General features: G+C 43.2%; 1 protein-coding gene across 3 annotated transcripts in view; it reads right to left on the bottom strand.

Moving 5' to 3' along the window:
- Positions 1-22,193, bottom strand: part of LOC139413099 (pyridoxal (pyridoxine, vitamin B6) kinase b) — a 31,646-nt gene extending 9,453 nt beyond the window's left edge. For all 3 annotated transcript variants that reach the window (XR_011634766.1, XM_071160159.1, XM_071160160.1), the window contains exons 1-6: positions 21,893-22,193; positions 16,394-16,448; positions 8,146-8,250; positions 4,199-4,282; positions 1,653-1,687; positions 284-369 (exon numbers count right to left, since the gene is read on the bottom strand). Coding sequence is in view for 2 of the 3 variants with exons in the window: in XM_071160159.1 (XP_071016260.1) it covers positions 284-369; positions 1,653-1,687; positions 4,199-4,282; positions 8,146-8,250; positions 16,394-16,448; positions 21,893-21,973 (446 nt within the window). In the remaining variant the exon portion in view is untranslated. The remainder of the gene's footprint in view (positions 1-283; positions 370-1,652; positions 1,688-4,198; positions 4,283-8,145; positions 8,251-16,393; positions 16,449-21,892) is intronic.
- Between the last annotated feature and the right edge of the window lie 832 nt (positions 22,194-23,025).

Genomic DNA, 23,025 nt, shown 5'->3' with positions numbered 1-23,025 from the left:
AGACAAGCAGACAAACACAGAGAGGAGTGACTGGGTATCACTCAGCTTAGCAGCCATCTTACTGACATGCTACACGCCATACATAGGCCTTTGGTGTATCTGTATATCAGTTGATAGGATATTGAGTAAAATTACATCAATGTAGCTGATTAGAATGTGGACGAGGCTTAGTGACAGTGATAGTAACAGATACGATACAGTCCCTGTGGTGATTTAACTCTCCGTCTCTCTCTCTCACACACACACACACACACAGCAGCTGTATAGGTTCACTACTACTCACTCTGCTTCAAACTGATTGGGTGTGATGATGTCGGCCACTGGCACCACCTTGTTCTTGTAGACTGGGTGCAGGTTCTCTGGAACGTACTGGAGACAGAAAGAAACACATCAGTACCGGTGAGCAACCACGCACACACACACACACAGGGTGCATCTCAATCACCTGAAGTGACTGCCTCTCCTCATCAGCCCTTATTTATCTACACCGAGCTGAAATTTCTGCCTAGCTCAGATCAGAGCAGACTAAAAAAAGGGGACGAGGAAAGGAAGCAACTTTAGACTACTGAGATGCATAACAAGGAAAGGATGGATGTTTTGAGTAAATCAGAATGATGAGCACAACAAGTATACACACCATTTTCTCAATGTCACTATATACATCAACAAACATTATGCATGTATGCCCTTCTGCTCTCTCTACCTATCAAACACACACACACAAATACTAGTGTACGCACACACACGCACACTGTAACGCGTACGCACGCACGCACAGTGAGTCACAATCGAGCAAATTATTCCGCATAATTCTCTCTGTACAGACAGCGAGGGCAGCTCCGCTCATGCTAATTTCATCTGTCACTGTGAAATGAGATGCGGTCTATCCTTCCCCAATCCACAACACACGGATACGCACGTCACACACACACACACACACCCACACCATGATACAACAATGACATCATGTCGACTGATCCCTGATGCTCAGCCCATAAAGGTAAAGAAGAGATTCCAGTACGAGATGGGGGAGCGAGATAGAGGGAGAGAGACGGGGACAGGAAGTGACACAGGGAGAGACAGACAGAGAAAGGGCAAGGGATAACAGAAAGTAAAAGTGGGGTTCTAAGTCCCCAGTCACATTGCGGATTTTGTGTCTGAAAAATTTGCCAGTGGTTTTCCAAAGGACAACGGAGATCGTTATCCATCAGAAAGTGCTCAATATGCCTTTTTACATCCGAAAATAGTTGACTTGAATTGAACTCTTGCCTGACAGACAAAAACAGGCAATCGATGAATGCATATAGGATTTCCGTTTATGTGTTCTCAGTGTGGCTGCGGGGTCTTAGGTTTGACTCATTGGTTCAGGTAAAGCTGAAGGTCAGCGTTGCCCCATTGAATGAGATTGAGCAGGAGTAGTGACATCACTTACTAGTACCATCTGATCACCCATTAAAGGCACAGTACTCTCTGGTGGCCTGGATTGTGTAGGATACATACCTACCAATGTCAGTGTGGGTTCAAATCCGACCCACTGTCTATGATGAACTCTTCCAATCTTACCCACTATTATATTTTCATAGTCTTTTCTGCTCTGTTCAATAAAACATACGAAATACAGGCAGCGTAACACAAAAACACAAAGTACTCACCATGGAGCCATGGTCCCCCAGCACCGGGTCACACACTGAAAAGGCAAACGAGAACACGCTCAACCTCTTAACACAGATCTCTCAGGTTTCACACAGACATTACAGATGTTTTACATCGAAGTCAAGCTGACCCAAGATGTCTTCCGATTATGTTCATCGTCAGCTAATCACGTCAAAACACCTGGGTCGTATTCACTAGACGCCAAAACGGAGGATAACGGGACGAAATGGGGATGGACGACTTGGACAAAGAAATTCTTGTTTTCATTTTCCGTTGCAAAACGTGTTGCTATGTTGTGCACTAATGCATACGACACTGCCCTCGGAACAGACTGTAAACACGCCCTACAGCAGTTTCATTCATCCCGCTCCTACATGTTGTTCAACTAATTTCCATGGAAATGCATGGGCGTTATTAAATGATGTCAACTTTAATCTTAATTAGCAGCTTAATGAAGAATGATTTACTTTGGACTCACTGAAACAGACACAACTGTCCTGTCAGCGCTTTTTCTAAACGCAGCAAGGGCTTAAGGCGTCCGCATACTTAATGTTCAGTTTGCTTCTTGGAGAACTCAGTTAGGAGAAACAAACGTCTGAGCTCGCATACTCCCTAAAGACCTTTACTTGAAAAAAGGGGGAAAAAGCAGTAATATCACTGTTGTTTGTCCCTATTGAGCAACCATAGCAACAACATACCCAGATACCCTTCCTCAAAATAGGCTAAATTAATACAAAATATGGTGCATTCAGAAAGTACATTACAACCTTATTCGAAAATGGATTAAATAAACATTTTCCTCATCAATCTACACACAATACCCCATAATGATAAATTATCAACAAATTATCAACAGTATTCAGACCCTTTGCTATGAGACTCGAAATTGAGCTCAGGTGCATCCTGTTTCATCTTTGAGATGTTTCTACAACTTGATTAGAGTTCAACTGTGACAAATTCAATTGATTGGACATGATTTGGAAAGGCACACACCTGTCTATATAAGGTCCCACAGTTGACAGTGCATGTCAGAGAAAAAACCAAGCCATGAGGTCGAAGGAATTGTCCGGAGAGCTTCGAGACAGAATTGTGTCGAGGCACAAATCTGGGGAAGGGTACCAAAAAATGTATGCAGCATTGAAGGTTGCCAAGAACACAGTTGTCTCCATCATTCTTAAATGGAAGACGTTTGGAACCACCAAGACTCTTCCTAGAGCTGTCCGCCCGACCAAACTGAGCAATCGGGGGAGAAGGGCCTTGGTCAGGGAGGTGACCAATAACCCAACGGTTCCTCTTTGGAGATAGGAGAACCTTCCAGAAGGACAACCATCTCTGCAGCACTCCACCAATCAGGCCTTCATGGTAGTGGCCAGACGGAAGCCACTCCTCAGTAAAAGGCACATGACAGCCCGCTTGGAGTTTACCAATAGGCACGTAATGACTCTCAGACCATGAGAAACAAGATTCTCTGGTCTGATGAAACCAAGATTAAACTATTTTTGGCCTGAAGGTCAAGCGTTACGTTTGGAGGAAACCTGGTACCATCCCTACGGTGAAGCATGGTGGTGGCAGCATCATCCTCTGGGGATGTTTTTCAGAGGCAGGGAATGGGAGACTAGTCAGGAACAAAGGAATGGCGCAAAGTACAGAGAGATCCTTGATGAGGATCTGCAGAGAAGAATGGGAGACACTCCCCAAGTGCCAGGCTTATGGCATCATACCCAAGAAAACTCGAGGCTGTAATCACTGCAAAAGGTGCTTCAACAAAGTACTGAGTAAAGGGCCTGAATACTTATGTAAATGTCATAATTCAGTTTTTATTTTTAATACATTTGCAAACATTTCTAAAATAACATGGGTTTTGCTTTGCGATGATGGATTATTGTGTGTAGATTGATGAGGGGGAAACGATTTAATCAATTTGAGAATAAGGCTATAACGTAACAAAATGTGGAAAAAGTCAAAGGGTCTGAATACATTCCAAATGCACCGTGAATCAAGGTAAGTCATTCATTTGGCAGTTTTTGCAGAGGAAGTCTTAGTCACACAATGTTACATCTGACTAAGATGTTTGGTGCAGTATTTCTCATGTGAAAAAAAAGAACCTGCCGAAGACCAAAACAAACAAAATATTGTCATAATATATGCATGAACTGTTTCGACTGGGAAACATATGGTAAGCTTTATTCCACATCAAGCTTGTCATTACCCTGAAACCCGGATGAAGGCAGCTAAGCTGTCGAATAACAGGTTATATCAAATGTATTGCTTCGGAGCCATGAGTGTGAAGTTTTTCTTTTCTTTGTTACGTGTCCTTACGCTTCTACCAACTCAAACCTGAAGACGATGATACAACAGCTAGGGCCAGGAGTTCTCCCTGGTCAGGTCAGGTGGTCAGGAAAAACTCTTGGCCCTAACAATAATCCATACTGGCATCTTGAACTTGTGATCAGCAGTGGTTGAACCCCACCCTGTTGATTTGAACAGATGTGTGAGACACACACACACACACACACATAGGGTTGACATAGCGAGGGATACACACCATACACAAGGTTAGGATTGGCCCTCTTCAGCTCTTGTACGATGTCCACAACCATCTCCAGAAAGGAAGTGTCTCGAGTGTACCCTGAGGGGCGAAGAGGATTCTGGGTCAAAGCAAACTCCTCAATGTCTCAATAAAGTTTTATACAGTTCACTGCAGACAAAACCAACCCCTCACCCAGGGCTCTAATGAGAGGATCGGGGATCATGGTGTGACAGTGTGTGTGTGTGCCAAATCAAATCAAATTTTATTTGTCACATACACATGGTTAGCAGATGTTAATGCGAGTGTAGCAAAATGCTTGTGCTTCTAGTTCCGACAATGCAGTAATAACCAACGCGTAATCTAACCTAACAATTCCACAACTACTACCTTGTAAGTGTAAAGGGATAAATAATATGTACATAAAGATATATGAATGAGTGATTGTACAGAACGGCATAGGCAAGATGCAGTAGAAGGTATCGAGTACAGTATATACATATGAGATGAGTATTTTTGGGTATGTAAACATAAAAGTGGCATTGTTTAAAGTGGCTAGTGATACACGTATTACATAAAGATGGAAAGATGCAGTAGATGGTATAGAGTACAGTATATACATATGAGATGAGTAATGTAGGGTATGTAAACATAAAAGTGGCATAGTTTAAAGTGGCTAGTGATACATGTATTACATAAAGATGGCAAGATGCAGTAGATGGTATAGAGTACAGTATATACATATGAGATGAGTAATGTAGGGTATGTAAACATTATATTAAGTGGCATTGTTTAAAGTGGCTAGTGATACATTTTTTACATCAATTCCCATTATTAAAGTGGCTGGAATTGAGTCGGTATGTTGGCAGTAGCCACTCAATGTTAGTAGTGGCTGTTTAACAGTCTGATGGCATTGGGATAGAAGCTGTTTTTCAGTCTCTCGGTCCCTGCTTTGATGCACCTGTACTGACCTCGTCTTCTGGATGATTGCGGGTGAACAGGCAGTGGCTTGGGTGGTTGTTGTCCTTGATGATCTTTATGGCCTTCCTGTGACATCGGGTGGTGTAGGTGTCCTGGAGGGCAGGTAGTTTGCCCCCGGTGATGCGTTGTGCAGACCTCACTACCCTCTGGAGAGCCTTACAATTGTGGGCGGAGCAGTTGCCGTACCAGGCAGTGATACAGCCCGACAGGATGCTCTCGATTGTGTATCTGTAAAAGTTTGTGAGTGCTTTTGGTGACAAGCCAAATTTCTTCAGCCTCCTGAGATTGAAGAGGCGCTGCTGCGCCTTCTTCACGACGCTGTCTGTATGGGTGGACCAATTCAGTTTGTCCGTGATGTGTACGCCGAGGAACTTAAAACTTACACCCTCTCCACTACTGTCCCGTCGATGTGGATAGGGGGGTGCTCCCTCTGCTGTTTCCTGAAGTCCAAGATCATCTCCTTTGTTTTGTTGACATTGAGTGTGAGGTTATTTTCCTGACACCACACTCCGAGGGCCCTCATCTCCTCCCTGTAGGCCGTCTCGTCGTTGTTGGTAATCAAGCCTACCACTGTAGCGTCGTCCACAAACTTGATGATTGAGTTGGAGGCGTGCATGGCCATGCAGTAGTGGGTAAACAGGGAGTACAGAAGAGGGGTCAGAACGCACCCTTGTGGGGCCCCAGTGTTGAGGATCAGCGGGGTGGAGATGTTGTACCCTACCCTCATCACCTGGGGGCGGCCCGTCAGGAAGTCCAGTACCCAGTTGCACAGGGCGGGGTCGAGACCCAGGGTCCCATAGGTATTCCTATAGTCCAGATGGGTTAGGGCAGTGTGCAGTGTGGTTGCGATTGCGTCGTCTGTGGACCTATTGGGGCGGTAAGCAAATTGGAGTGGGTCTAGGGTGTCAGGTAGGCTGGAGGTGATATGGTCCTTGACTAGTCTCTCAAAGCACTTCATGATGATGGAAGTGAGTGCTACGGAGCGGTAGTCGTTTGGCTCAGTTACCTTAGCTTTCTTGGGAACAGGAACAATGGTGTCCCTCTTGAAGCATGTGGGGACAGCAGACTGGGATAAGGATTGATTGAATATGTCCATAGGCTGTTTTTTTTTTTGTAATCCGTGATTGACTGTAGACCCTGCCACATACCTCTTGTGTCTGAGCCATTGAATTGCAACACTACTTTGTCCCTATACTGACGCTTAGCTTGTTTGATTGTCTTGCGGAGGGAATAGCTACACTGTTTGTATTCGATCATGTTTCAGGTCTCCTTGCCCTGGTTAAAAGCAGTGGATCACGCTTGTGTGTGTGTGTGTGTGTGTGTGTGCGTGAGCAGGACCTGCTGACGCTGCAGTGCTGGCTGTACATACAGTACGTGGGAGATAAGGGCCAGAAGAGAGGAAGATGATTCCATGGGAATGCTGATGTAAGGCTTGTTTGCGTGTGTGCCTCACTTTTGTGCTCGGCCACAAGGCTCTCAGTGAGGGAAAGCCCATGTCCTCATGGCTGATTTAAACACACAGGGGCTAACTGTCTCAACACCTATTCCCTTTCTAGCCCCTAACCCGAGTTTTCGCCAATCTGAAGGGTCTGGATAGGTATGAGTATAAATAACGACACACTGCTTGCTTAGCGACTACCGCTTCCTCCTAATTTTGGCTCATACCGAAGGCCCGAACCCAGGACCTCTGCCTTGCAAACATACCTCCCTCCTGAAGCTAGCTATTGCGCAAGTGGGGACACTTCGGGCTAAGGAGTGAGTTTCACACATCTCCATGCACAATATGAGCAGTGTATTAGTTGAGCTTCCCCCATATTTCTAACTTTTGACCGATCTGTAAATGACGAAGATTTAGGGCCATGGGAAGAGTTGGGAAAAGGGAGCAAATTGGCACGGCTAGATTCTAACTCAAACTCCACTTATTCAGGTTATCTACCTATTGGATGATAAACACAGAGTACTTCATGCCATGTATCTGACCGCAGAGTAAGTCCCATTTGTAAGCTAAGTTTCTTACAGACAAAGTTTCAACTGACAAACCTAAGAGTCTACTAAAGGTGAACCTTTTCATTGTTGGTGTTATACAGTATGTAACCTAACTGATGTGATTTTTAGCCGCACTTAAGTCTCAACTACTGTATCCATGATATCTACTCTAGTGTGTCCGTAACGATTACTTCCAAATGTCTAGCAGTCTGTCTTAATAAAAGAGCTGACCAACCAATAGTCTGCTTACTAGAATGTAGCTGTTCCAACACATTCCTGTTTGGCAACATTTCACACCTCGACAGATTCACAAGGACTCGGAGAGAATAAAACCATGACCTTCACTCTCTCCTCTCCTCTTCTCTTTTCTTCTCTCCCTTATTGTCTGCTCCCTCTTTCTCTTTCTCTCTCCCTCTCTCTTCTTTTCTCCTCTCCCTCTCAAGGTGATAGGAGAGGAGACGTAATCCATCAGGGAGTGCGAGCGTTTCTGTTCCGTCTCTCTCTCTCTGGGCCAGGGCTAGCAGAGCACGACGGCTACCACAGAACAGTGGCTGGGAGCGAACATCTGACAGCCTGACTGACATTAGGTTCTGTAAACCCTGCAGCCTGACACAATCTCTGTCTGGGTGACCTCATGAGGCTCATGTCCATCAACTGCTTCCTGTGTTCTCCCTGGAAAGCTGCAGAGGGAGCCGAGGACTGATGAGAACAACATCTGTCTGAAGAGAATTTAGGCCTTGACCAGAAGCAGGCACTCTCTGAAGCTATTGACTTAGCTAGCCGCTCTCTATGAAAAATGTCTTCAGCTAGCTAACTGTTATCTCCTTTTTTTTATTGTTTATTTTTTGTCTGTATACTGCAATTCAGCTTTTAGCAGCGAATGTGTCCCAAGACAGTCTAAACAACATAAATAAATACTTGATATAAACTAACAACCATCCCCAGTCTGCTAGCACTGCTAGCGCTGGCCTTCACTTCTTTCTGTGTGTGAGTCTCACCTGTGAGAACATAGTCGTAGTGGTGGACGTTGTTGAGCTTGATCCCCTCGTAGAGGACGTGCAGCTCGTCCGCGGTCAACACCTGGCCTTTCCAGTGAGAGTAGCCTTGGGACAGAGGTCAGGGGTTAGAGGTCAGGGAGACAACTCCACAACAGAGTGACAACACTTCCCCTGTAATGGATTTAACAATGGTGAAAACTCCCTCCACCAATGCTTTGAAATCTATGACGGGGATTGAACCAGTGCAACTTTGAGGAAAGTGTGGAGAATCGGGACGCAATCAGAACAACTGACAGTTCACAACATAGGCTAGTATCTTCATTAATTTCTATGGTTTAAATGATGAAAACAACAGTTAACAGTGCTGATGTCTTTTCTACACAGAGGGGGCCTAGAGAAGCCCCCACCCACAGTGAGGCAGCTTCTCAGGAAGGGGGATGGGACAGGGGGCATGTTTGTTGCGTCAGCTCCCTCAAATGCAAAAAAAAATGTGTGGGGCTGTGGGGGCAACCAGCATTTTGTCAGAGACCATTGTCGCTGCCGCAGGAATTGTGATGTCACACTTCAGGGGAGTCACCCAGCAGATCACATGGTGTGGTGCTGGTTGCCTAGTAACAGGCCAGAAGAAAGCCTGAGGGACTGAGAGCAATAAAGAGTTGCCGCTGCTCTTCTCTCTGTGTGTGTGTGTGTGTGTGTGTGTGTGTGTGTGTGTGTGTGTGTGTGTGTGTGTGTGTGTGTGTGTGTGTGTGAGATAGAGAGGGAGGGAGCCAAGGAAGGAGAGAAATCTTTGTGATAAAGGCTGGCTCTGTCGTCATACTTTTCTGCTGTCGCAATTACATGATTCGCTGCTGGGGAGAGCATTTTCAGCTCGTCACAATCCAAGACACACACACATACACAAACACACATACACACGTTTTCTTCAGCACGTGCAGAGTGAAGAAGAGATAGACGCTGCGTATCCTTCCCCACTGGGAAGATAACCGCCACTGTGTTTTGAGCTGAATCTACCCATCAGGCCCTGCTTCTCTTTGCCCCCCTAAAGCTAACACAGAGAGACACTTACACACAGCAAAAACATTGTTCTTTAAAACCTTGAAAAAATACTATTGGGCATGGGAAAAGACAAATGTTACATCCCAAATGGTACTCATTCCCAATATAGTGCACTACTTTTGGCCAGAGCCCTATTGCCACTATACGGAATAGGGTGCCATTTGGTACACAACCAGAGATGAAACTGCAGTAGCTAGCCTAAGTCACTGACATAATTAAAGTCTGAATCTTCCTCATTGCAGTAATGTTTGATGTGTGATGAGCGGAGTGACCCGTACGACAGGAGCAGGGTTTTTTGGCCTCCATTGCTGTGATGTTCCAGAATCTAGATTATGTCTGATGTTCCACACTAGAGGTCGACCGATTAATCGGAATGGCCGATTAATTAGGGCCGATTTCAAGTTTTCATAACAATCGGAAATCTGTATTTTTGGTCACCGATTTTTACACCTTCATTTAATCTTTATTTAACAAGGCAAGTCAGTTAAGAACACATTCTTATTTTCAATTACGGTCAAGGAACGGTGGGTTAACTGCCTTGTTCAGGGGCAGAACGACAGATTTTCACCTTGTCAGCTCGGGGGATTCAATCTTGCAACCTTACAGTTAACTAGTCCAACGCAATAACGACCTGCCTCTCTCTCATTGCACTCCGCAATGAGCCTGTTACGCGAATGCAGTAAGCCAAGGTAAGTTGCTAGCTAGTTAAACTTATCTTATAAAAAACAATCAATCATAATCACTAGTTAATTACACATGGTTGATGCTATTACTAGATATTATCTAGCGTGTCCTGCGTTGCATATAATCTGACTGAGCATACAAGCATACAAGTATCTAAGTATCTGACTGAGTGGTGGTAGGCAGAAGCAGGAGCATAAGCATTCATTCAAACAGCACTTCGTTGTGCGTCAAGCATTGCGCTGTTTATGACTTCAAGCCTATCAACTCCCGAGATGAGGCTGGTGTAACCGAAGTGAAATGGCTAGCTAGTTAGCGCGCGCTAATAGTGTTACAAACGTCACTTGCTCTGAGCCTTGGAGTGGTTGTTCCCCTTGCTCTGCATGGGTAACGCTGCTGCGAGGGTGGCTGTTGTCGAGCCCAGGTAGGAGCGAGGAGAGGGACGGAAGCTATACTGTTACACTGGCAATACTAAAGTGCCTATAAGAACATCCAATAGTCAAAGGTAAATTAAATACAAATGGTATAGAGGGAAATAGTCCTATAATTCCTATAATAACTACAACCTAAAACTTCTTACCTGGGAATATTGAAGACTCCAGCTTTCATATGTTCTCATGTTCTGAGCAAGGAACTTAAAACGTTAGCTTTCTTACATAGCACATATTGCACTTTTACTTTCTTCTCCAACACTTAGTTTTTGCATTATTTAAACCAAATTGAACACATTTCATTATTTCTTTGAGGCTAAATTGATTTTATTGATGTATTGTATTAAGTTAAAATAAGTGTTCATTCAGTATTGTTGTAATTGTCATTATTACAAATAAAATATATTTTTTTTAATTGTCCGATTAAATCGGTAACGGCTTTTTTGGTCCTCCAATAATCGGTATCGGTATCGGCGTTGAAAAATCATAGTCGGTCGACCTCTAATCCACACATCTTCAGAAACTCAATGAACTGTGTGTGATTGTGTGCTCATGAGAAAACTACCACTGGGTTAGTAGATACAGTAATGGTCCAATGGATATTGCATGTTCCTGTCTCGAAAGAAACGACAGTAAAAACCCTTAAGAAGTAGTCATCCTTAGCCAAACTGGAACTACTTACAAAGGATAAGTCTGAGCCAAGCCTTTTCAAAAAGAAAAGTTTCCATTAACCCAGTGCAGGGACATAAAGAATGGCAGCTAACAACAAAACAACTGGAGGAATGAGTCTGATTTAGGTGGCAACAAATGTTAAGGCATTCAAAGATGGATCATTCATGAGCGATGTGCATGGGGTCTTATAATCGCTATGCACTTTTTGGGCATCATGATGTCCCAATAAGTCTGTATTGTATTGTTTCTTTATTTGTATCTTTATTTTGACAGAGAGTCATGCTGAGACCAAGGTATCTTCTACAGATGAGCCTTGTATCAAACACACATCTATGCACATCGATATAAACCAATGCACAAAAAGCAAAAGCAATCATTGAAAACAAAACGCATTCTTCAGTAAAAAAATAAAATCCTTAATTAGCCGTCTGAATTGCTCTCGAGGCACCAACTCTTTTTTGTTGTTGGTGCCTTCAAAATAACTTCAACCTGAACTTAATAACAAACGGAAGCTTAAATAACTCAGAGCACGTGTCAAACCCATTCCACAGAGGGCCCGAGTGTCTGCGGGTTTTCGCTATTCTCTTGTACTTGATTGATGAATTAAGATCACTGATTAGTAAGGAATCCCCATCACCTGGTTGTCTAAGTCTTCCCCTGACTCAGAGGAATCACGTAAACTTCCGGACTTAAAGCGGATTTAAACACGGTCGATTTGTACTGCTGGACTGTATGCATTCGGGTTAGGTGTGAACGCTGTATCAAAGCAAAATGGGGGACGTTTACCCAATTATCCAGAAGCTGTTGGAGCGTGGGGAGGCTGAGAGGACACAGGGAGTTGTGTGACAAGTGGACAGAGAGGGCTACGGGACTAGCATAAAGCATGGTGAGGACTGAGGGGCCAGGGATTAGCTTGGGCCCCAAGCCCAGAGAGGAGAGCTCTAATAGGGGTGACGATAGCAAGGACAGTGCCTCCCCTAGTTGAACAGTACAGAACCTTCTAGATAAATGTTTACCGTTATTTAACCAGGCAAGGCATCTTTGAGGTTAAAAACCTATTTCGCAAGAGCGGCCTGGCACATTCAAGTGGATGAGGTCAGCACAGCCAAGCTGGCTCTTTGGCACGGTGCCGCTCTCCAGGACATCTGCTCATGAATGAACACTTAGCAAGAACACAAGCGGGCACACGAGGCTGGCTAATTCATACGTTGACAGACGCGGCGCAATCGATAGGGTCATTCCTCAAACCTACGTCCGAGACACACAGTGTACTTATCCCTCTGCTCTCTTTTAATCTCCCTCACAATCACTCACTTCCTCTCTGTCGTCTTGCCCACGCTGCTCATCGGGCTCAGGCAGGCATCCGTGGTTTTCCCAGACGGAGCGACAGATGAAGTGAGAGACGGAAACCGAGAGGAGCCTGACAGTGGTGCGATCTCAATTAGCACTCATTCACGTTTCTTTCACAGACACACACGGACGTGCGCACACACAAACACACTGGTGTCTACCATGTCATTCACCTTCAGCTCGAAGACCAACAGCCCCCTCCCATCCTCCCTTAGGTGACCCTGTACAACTACTGTATTAGGCTATAACAGTGTCCACAACCCCAAAACATTTGGCACAAATGTTACATTATTGCCCTAGCGGCTTCCAGTGCATTCTGCTGTCACTATTGACATCACAATAAAGCTGGAGTCACTCTGAAGATTTCCTCTGTGGTGGATGTGACGGGCTCATGGGGCCACCGGCAGGTGACTCGTGCGGCAGTGAGGCGTGAACAGGCAGCGGAGTGATTGGGCTGTGATTGGCGTTGCCTGGAGGTTGCATCCAAAATGACACCCTGGTCAAAAGTAGCACACAATTGTATATAGGGAATAGTGGTCCATGGTTTGGGACATAGAATCCTTGGATATCTGAGAGAGATTACTGTGAGACTGACTGCTAATCTCTGCCCCATAGCTATGGGACTCAGTGTCAGGGTGTCCGTTGCAAATGGGGCTCCTGTAACAAGGGTGGTTCAGAGAACCTTGCTCGCATGTTGAGTAACCTTCCCTGAGACTAAATCAAATAAAAATGTATTTGTCACACGCGCCCGAATACAACAGGTGTAGTAGACCTTACAGTGAAATGCTTTCTTTACAAGCCCTTAACCAACAATGTTTTAATTTTTTTTTTTTTAAGTGTTAAGTAAAAAATGTAAAATAAAAGTATCAAATAATTCAGTAGCAGCAGTAAAATAACAAGCGAGGCTATATACAGGGGGTACCAGTACAGAATCAATGTGCGGGGACACATGTTTGGACCATGATAGTTTGTTGGTGATGTGGACACCAAGGAACTTGAAACTCTCAACCTGTTCCACTACAGCCCCGTCGATGAGAATGGGGGCGTGCTCGGTCCTCCTTTTCCTGTAGTCCACAATCATCTCCTTTGTCTTGATCACGTTGAGGGAGAGGTTGTTATCCTGGCACCACACAGCCAGGTCTCTGACCTCCTCCCTGTAGGCTGTCTCATCGTTGTCGGTGATCAAGCCTACCACTGTTGTGTCATCGGCAAACTTAAATGACGGTGTTGAAGTCGTGCCTGGTTGTGCAGTCATAAGTGAACAGGGAGTACAGGAGGAGACTAAGCACGCACCCCTGAGGGGCCCCCGTGTTGAGGATCAGCGTGGCGGATGTGTTGTTACCTACCCTTACCACCTGGGGGAGGCCCGTCAGGAAGTCCAGGATCCAGTTGCAGAGGGAGGTGTTTAGTCCCAGGGTCTTTAGCTTAGTGATGAGCTTTGAGGGCACTATGGTGTTGAACCCTGAGCTGTAATCAATGAATGACTAGAGCGGGCTAACACAGTCTTGTGGCATACAAGAGACCCAGGTTCAAACCACAGTTGATCACATGGGTGCTGTAACCTGGATGGGTTTATGTGAGGCGCAGGAGGAGGTCAAAGGGGAGGAAAGTGTAAATGTGGTTCATGTAAGCTTGCGTCATGAGTAACCTTGTCTGAGACCTGATTATTTGTGTAGGCTTAGTGGGCTAACACAGTTTAGTAAGGCACAGAAGACCCAGGTAAATAACCCAAGACACACCAGTGGCACTGAAGAAGGCCACAAACGTGTTACTATTAAGTAACTCAAAGGCCTATTAAGCAGGGCAGGTGTGTGTAAGAGAGAGAGAGTCAACAAGTGCAGTAGCCTATACTGTAGTATAGTGGCCTCTTGTTATGCTATCGTTTCCGTTTCTCTCAGACCACCTGCACTGTCAGCGTGTAGGCTATCCCCCAGTCAGATCCCATGTAGAGAAAAATACAATCCTGAGACTGTGTCCTGAACTGGCCCTGACAGACAATTCATCTTCTCCACTTAAGAGAGGACAAATTGTACATGTGGCGTCACTTTAACCATTACAACCAGTGACACTTTGTTCCACCCAAGAACGTGTCTGATAACTTGACACAATGAGGAATGTGACACAAAACACAAAACCCATATCTTTTCATCACACTTTTCCTGATGTGAGCCTGATCAACAGCTCCACTTTCAAGATGGAAGAGATTTTGTTTCATGTGATAAAGGTTGATTGCAGTCATAGTGGAAATATAATGTGAGGTTAGGGTGCAGTCATAGTGGAAATATAATGGTAGGTTAGGGGGAGGCAGGTAGCTTTAACTTCTTATGGCTGCAGGGGCAGTATTGAGTAGCTTGGATGAAAGGTGCCCAGAGTAAACAGCCTGCTTCTCAGTCCCAGTTGCTAATATATGCATAGTATTAGTAGTATTGGGTAGAAAACACTCTTGACGTTTCTAAAACTGTTTGAATGATGTCTGTGAGTATAACAGAACTCATATGGCAGGCAAAAACCTGAGAAGAAATCCAAACAGGAAGTGAGAAATCTGAGGTTGGTCAATTTTCAACCTAGCCCCTATTGAATTCACAGTGGGATATGGATGAAGTTGCACTTCCTAGGGCTTCCACTAGATGTCAACCATCTTTAGAAACTTGAATGAGGCTTCTACTGTGGTGTGGGGCTGAATGGGAGCTGAATGAGCAAGGTGTCTGGCAAAGAGCCAAGGGCTGGTCACGCGCAATTCACATGATAGCGACCTGCGTTCCAGGGCTTCTCTACACACAAAGGAATTATCCAGTTGGAACTTTATTGAAGATTTATGATAACAACACCCTAAGGATTGATTCTATACTTAGTTTGACAAGTTTCTTCGACCTGTAATATAACTTCTTAAAGTTTTTGTCTGACATTCGGATGGACCTGCACGAGCGTTTGGATTTGTATACCTAAGCCCTAACAAAAGTAGCTACTTGGATATAAATAATGGACATTATCGAACAAATCAAGCATTTATTGTGGAACTAGGATTCCTGGGAGTGCATTCTGATGAAGATCATCAAAGGTAAGGGAATATTTATAATGTGATTTCTGATTTCTGTTGACTCCAATTGTATTTATTTTCTGAGCGCCGTCTCAGATTATTGCATGGTTTGCTTTCTCCGTAAAGTGTTTTTGAAATCTGACACAGCGGTTGCATTAAGGAGAGGTAAATCTATAATTCCATGTGTATAACTTGTATTTTCATCTACATTTATGATGAGTAATTTCTGTTGAATTAATGTGGCTATGCAAAATCACTGGATGTTTTTGGAAATAGTGAACGTAACGTGCCAATGTAAACTCAGATTTTTTTTACATAAATATGAACTTTATCAAACAAAACATACATGTATTGTGTAACATGAAGTCCTATGAGTGTCATCTGATGAAGATCATCAAAGGTTAGTGATACATTTTATCTCTATTTGTGCTTTTTGTGACTCCTCTCTTTGGCTGGAAAAACGGCTGGATTTTTCTGTGAGTTGGTGGTTACCTAACATAATCGTTTGTGGTGCTTTCGCAGTAAAGCCTCTTTGAAATCGGACACTGTGGTGGGATTAACAACAAGATTACCTTTAAAAGGGTATAAAATACATGTATGTTTGAGGAATTTGAATTATGAGATTTCTGTTGTTTTGAATTTGGCGCCCTGCACTTTCACTGGCTGTTGTCATATGATCCCGTTACGGGATTGCAGCCCTAAGAAGTTTTTAAGGGTATATGAAAATTATTAGCTTACCCAAAATATGTCAAGATCTTTCAGCAATGATAGTAATGGTACCAAAGATGCTGTTCTTCTCTCAAAAATGTGAAATAATTTCCTTTCAGGAAGGGTTAAAAATATACAAGACAGCAACACATGGTACTTTTATACTTTTACTTTTATAAATTCTAGGCAATTCATAAAGTTCACCAAATTCCAATTCCACATTTTCTTAAATTAAGAGAATTGAAATTTCAGTGCCTGAATTGACTAAAATGTCAATAGAAATGACGACAACCCTGCTCTACATTATATGTACCTGTATGATTGGAGAACTGTACCGAGTTGATTGAATCCACTTCAAACCCCAGCACCTGTGGAAGAGACAGACAGAGCATTAATCAAAGTATTGGGCAGAAGACGAACAATATGGGTAGCACAGGAGGTTGGTGGCACCTTAATTGGGGAGGACCTGCTCGTGGTAATGGCTGGAGCGGAATTGGTGGAACGGTATCGGATGTCATTCCATTTTCTCCATTCCAGCCATTATTATGAGCCGTCCTCCACTCAACACCCCCCACTGGAGGGTAGGTTAATCACCTAGGCCCCTCAAACTCAACTCTGGACCTCGAAGGCAGTTCCACTGCTTTTTTTCCATAGTTCCCCTCTAATCAGGGACTGATTTAGAACAGAAAACCATCAGGCGCCGTAGCTCGTATGGTAAGAGTTTAATATCCCTGATTTAGGCAATACAAAAGGCCAGATTTAGAGATGTGGTGGTCCGTTTAAAAATGACATTGAACCAGCCCCCAAAAGGGCCACCCCCCCCCCCCCCATACATTTGTATTATTCCACATCTAAAAACACATTTTTCATAATGTTTAATGCATGCAATTCTGAAATGTATTGGACCAATAAAGCTGTTGAGTCAGTGACTAACAGTGAGGGTCTCCTGGGCTATTGGGGCCCATTTAACTTGAAATTAAACATAGCTAAGTCCACCTGATATGGTGGGAATAGTCCACAAAGCAAGAACAGCCCTACACGTTTCAAATTACCAGCCATTTTACTTATATTTCGACTAGCAGTTTCAGATACCTGCACAAGAGGGTTCCTGGTAGTCTTCAACTAAAATGACAGAATGTACCTGGTGAAAAGCCTCATGTTGACACTGACTCCTGCACTGTATTGAGCAGGCTACCCCAAGGGGATTTTTTTAACATGACTTGACCTTTCTATAAATAGAAGGCAATGGTTTTGACTTAGGGTACCCACACTAATAGATTTCACTTACATGACTTCACATGCAACAGATTGATATAACCATCGTCCCGTCATTTTGAGCCCCACATGTAGCCTCTAACCTGTTTCAGAGAAATGTCATCATCAAATATTTTAAGAGCTTTCATTGTCTGCTTATATGCCCCCTTTATTTATCCAATGGTTCTGACTTGGAAAGCAAAAAAGAGACCATGTTTGTATGCGGCTTTATTAACTCAATAATATTTTTTTACATTGTTTGCAAACTGATATGTGACACGTATTAATGCCAAAATAGCATGCAACATGCCTGTTTGGCATTAATACGTGTCACATATCAGTTTGCAAACAATGTAATAAAAATTAATATGTTGTTAATAAAGCCACATACAACATGGTCTCTTTTTTGCTTTCTTGAGTAAGGTAGCTCCAAAATGCCTAGCTCAGTGCTTTCTGTGGTGGTGGGGCAGCCAGCGGAATATACGGAGCGTAGGGGTTGGTAATGTTCTCTAGTTGCACCGTGATTGGCTCAGTGTCCAGTCACTAATGGGGACCCTACGTCACCGCAAAATCTAAAGGGAGAGCTTGAATTTTCACGCCCATTGGGTGCTGCTATAGATTTACAATAGAAGTGCCCATCCAAGAAGGCTCAACGTCATTGGCCACAGATAAAATTATGTCAAATCACGTTATACAGTACCAGTCAAAAGTCTGGACACACCTACTCATTCAAGGGGTTTTATTCTACATTGTAGAATAATAGTGAAGATATCAAAACTATGAAATAACACATATGGAATCATGTAGTAACCAAATCAAAATATATTTTATATTTGAGATTCTTCAAAGTAGCCACCCTTTGCCTTGATGACAACTTTGCACAAGCTTTGCATTCTCTCAACCAGCTTCATGAGGTAGCCACCTGGAATGCATTTCAATTAAAAGGTGAGCCTTGTTAAAAGTTAATTTGTGGAATTTCTTTCATTCTTAATGTGTTTGAGCCAATCAGTTGTGTTGTGACAAGGTAGGGGTGGTATACTGAAGATAGCCCTATTTGGTAAAACACCAAGTCCATTATGGCAAGAACAGCTCAAATAAGCAAAGAGAAATGACAGTCCATCATTACTTGACATAAAGGTCAGTCAATCCGGAACATTTCAAGAGGTTTCTTCAAGTGCAGTAGCAAAAATCATCAAGAGCTATGATGAAACTGGCTCTCATGAGGACCGCAACAGGAAAGGAATATCCAAATTCATTAGAGTTAAATGCACCTCAGATTGCAGCCCAAAGAAATACTTCACAGAGTTCAAGTAACACACATCTCAACATCAACTGTTCAGAGGAGACCGCGTGAATCAGGCCTTCATGGTCAAATTGCTACAAGGAAACCACTACTAAAGGACAGCAATAAGAAGAAGAGACTTGCTTGTGCCAAGAAACACAATCAATGGACATTATACCAGTGGAAATCTGTCTTTGGTCTGATGAGTCCAAATTTGAGATTTTTGGTTCCAACTGCCGTGTCTTTGTGAGAAGCAGAGTAGGTGAACGGATGATCTCCACACATGTGGTTCCCACCATGAAGCATGGAGAAAGAGGTGTGATGGTGTTGGGGTGCATTGCTGGTGACACTGTCAGTGATTTATTTAGAATTCAAGGCACACTTAACCAGCATGGCTACCACAGCATTCTGCAGCGAAACGCCATACCATCGGGTTTGCACTTAGTGGGACTATCACTTGTTTTTCAACAGGACAATGACCCAAAACACACCTCCAGGCTGTGCAAGGGCTATTTGACCAAGAAGGAGAGTGATGGAGTGCTGCATCAGATGACCTGACCTCCACAATCACCCAACCTCAACCCAATTGAGATGGTTTGGGATGAGTCAGACCACAGAGTGAAGAAAGAGCAGCCAACAAGTGCTCAGCATATGTGGGAACTCCTTCAAGACTGATGGAAAAGCATTCCAGGTGAAGCTGGTTGAGAGAATGTCAAGAGTGTGCAAAGCTGTGATCAAAGCAAAGGGTGGCTACTTTGAAGAATCTAAAATATATTTATATTTGTTTAACACTTTTTGGATTGCTACATGATTCCATATGTGTTATTTCATAGTTTTGATGTCTTCACTATTAATCTACAATGTAGAACATAGTCAAAATACCTTGAATGAGTAGGTGAGTCCAAACTTTTAACAGGTACTTCATCTACCGTAGTTTTGATTGGACTGATAATTTCAACCTTTCAAAATCTTAGCTAGCAAGCTAGACAAGCTGTCATCATCATGAATCAAGTGGACAATCTACTGGCAAATCCTTTTCAATCCTTGTCATATGAAGATAAATTATAGATAAAACGTATTTGTGCTCCTCGGCCATTGGACATAAACATTATACAACAAGTTGGAAATTGCAAATTCAACAATGAGTGGTTTGGAAGGAATCGGTGGCTAACTGCAAGTGTTGCAAAGCCATCACTAGCCTACTATTCAGTTGAGAGGGTGTGTGGTACAAGTTTGGGTTTTAGGGTCTCTTTTCCTAGCTTAAAAGGATAAACACTCACATGCAACACCATGGGCCAGGTTGAACACATTGGCCATGCTGTCAGCCCAGCATGCCACGTTCAAAACAACTGGAAACTTGGAACAGGAAAATCTCAGACTTCAGTGAGTTCAAGACAACTGGGAACTCGGTAAAAAACAAGCTCCAACTGGGAGAATACGTTTTGAACAGTCATCCAACTCAGAATTCCAAGTTGGGAACTCTGGCCTCTTTCTTTTTGACCTGAAGATCACTGACGTCATGAATCAACCTTGTTTTTGTTTTTTTTGAGTTCCCAGTTGTCTTGAAAGCACCATAAATCCAGAGAATGGAAGACTTTGATGACAAAGTTTGATTTGTCCACAAGAAGGTCCGCTGCACCACACCTTCCTGTTCAAATGATTGCATCACAACAATGTGAGTCCAAAAATGTATTGTATGCTGCTGAATAAATCATGTCATATGCCAGGAACATATGTATACTGTAGTTAAGCAAGTAATAATAAGTGTATGTTGTGTAGTAAGCTGTTAGTAGCCATTGTGCCTCACCCTAATAATTTTGTCCCTTTCCCCTCATAACTTAGCCTACTGTTCTGATTTGCTGATGCACATGTAGCCTTAAGCCTGTTTTAGAGAAATGTCATCATTGAATATTGTAAGAGCTTTCATTGTCTGCTTAAATGCCCCCTTTATTTATCCTATAGTTCTGATTTGGTGTACAGGGATAATACTGTAAGAATGGCCCATATTCTGAATTCTGTCGCTGTGCATTTCATAAGTGCTGAACAAATAGTTATATTGAATATGTCCGTCGAGGCTCGCTCATTAATGTCTTAATCGCAATGACGGATTGCCTCTTTGCCGCTTGTCGCCCCCTTATGCCATAGTTTGTACATCTCAATTGTCAGTAAAATCCACATTCATTTAAGCAAGTCAGCCATATCAGCTATGTTTTTACAAAGACAGTAAATTAGGCTAAATTAACTGTTTTGCTGCCAGACAAGGCTCCACTGATAGCCAGGTGTAGCAGTGGAAAAGAAAGCTCTGCTGTTGGGACAGCTTTGTGTAAGCCCTACCAGTTTGTGGGCCCCATTTGTCACCGTCATAGTGCAATTCATGTATTGTTTAGTGTTGTGTAGTGTAGTGGCTTTGCTGGCATGCATCCCAAAAAATGTGGGGAGTTGGCCCCACCAAGATGTACATGTTAAAATTGCCAGTGAATATAAACAGTTAGTGAATTGCTTTTGGCCTCAGGGTTTAATCAAGATAATTATATTACAAGCTCCTGTCTCCTCCTTAGTGACGTCAGTCAGAGGAATATATGCTAAATACGTCAGTTATCCATGCAGAATCTCTCTGCTGTCTTTCTTAACTGATAGAACAGCAGAAACAGAGGATTTCCAGCTAACTGAGGACAGCAGAAACAGAGGATTTCCCAGCTAATTGAGGACAGCAGAAACTGAGGATTCCCAGCTAATTGAAATGCCTTTACGGTCATCATCTATGACAGACCTGTACATTTGGATGACAATCAACTGTCCATGGAAATAATGACCACCATGGTACCCAAATCACAGCAGTGTCTAATGTGATGAGGAGGATGAGAAAAAAGGGGATGTCATTATGGTATTGATTATGAGGCGGACGAGGGTGAACGGATGACACGCGGACCCTATTGATGAGATTGCATTGCTGCAAGAGTCAAATCCGAATGTTCTTCACGAATGTCACATACGTCCTTTCTTCAGTGCTGTGCCTAATCTGACAGGCATGATCATGGCATGATCATGGAACGAATATTCTCGCCATAACAATATGTCTGATGATTGTTACATGTAAATTATACTATCATCTCTATTTCCTTTGAGTGTTCAGGGATTGTCAGCGCCAAACGGGTATTTGCCATGTGACCTTTTGCTACCTGCAAGCATGCACAATTGTCTCTACTCAATAAATAGAATGAAATACCGTTACATTAGCTCATCAAAACAATGAATCAGAATATAATAGATTCCTACCTGTAACGGAAATGATGCCGATTTATTGCCAACATATCCCCTGACAACATGACTCTGAATTGACAATACTCTGCATTCCATTTCGTGCACAAAGTTATAATAAAACACGCTACACAATCCGCGCAAAACAAACGCAGGTTTTGTGTTCAGGGCTGCACGTAAAGCAGCGATCCTGAGTCCACAATCCAAGGTGTTTTCAGTGAGGGTAAAATCAGAATCCAGCCACTAAACTGAAGGACATAGAACCCACACAGAAACGCTCATTGAAGAGACACATCGTTATTCTTCAGGCATTCGTGACGGGCACCTAAATCCACTGACATCACAAGCGCAATAATGGAACGGACGTGACAGCAATATTGTGAAATAGAAAAAAAGCGTGTTGCTTCTATATGGAAACCACCCGTAGTCCTTTCCGATGTTATCTGTGGATTTCAAGGGCAGGTGTTGTGCGCACCCAGGAAGCAGTGGGCTAATTCGAATGAAATCAATACAAATGTTATAGGTAGAGCCCTACACTCATTTGTAGCCAGGGATTTTGTAACTATATAAGTATTAATGGGAGCAAAGAACCCTGTCTAACAGGACTGTAATGGGAGCAAGCAGAGCGAGGATACTAGGCATTTCTTTGGAGCAAGAGGCACTGTGTGAATCGATTTGGGGGGTCCTTCATTATGTTACACATTATGGTCAGTGCTATCTGGGATGCTTGGGACGTTCCTACACCATAGCCGCGAAAAGAAGTTGTGCTGAGGGTGCTGCAGCACCCCCTGAAACATCGGAATTCAAAAGAATCATATGAATATGAATAAAAATATTGTATAAAGTAGTGCACTGGGCCTTTACTAGTCCTGTAAAGTTATATGCAAAGACCCAAAACATGCCCACATCAAATTAAATATTTTTCTTGATCAAATAAGATGGAAAACAACCACTTTTTGTGCAGTACTAATTTACCATCCTCACAAACCACTTAATGTAAATCTACATTACTGTATTCTACATAGGCTGGTCATCTAGATTTGTACCTGTAGACTTTGAATCGCCATAAAGAAAAGCAATGCACAATACAGTAACGGAGTACATTGAAATATCAAGTGGTTTATGACGATGTGATGAGATGTGGCTGGCTC

Source organism: Oncorhynchus clarkii, chromosome 7 (assembly GCF_045791955.1).
Source record: "Oncorhynchus clarkii lewisi isolate Uvic-CL-2024 chromosome 7, UVic_Ocla_1.0, whole genome shotgun sequence".
Lineage (NCBI taxonomy): Eukaryota > Metazoa > Chordata > Actinopteri > Salmoniformes > Salmonidae > Oncorhynchus > Oncorhynchus clarkii.
This window is presented reverse-complemented; position numbering and strand designations above follow the sequence as displayed.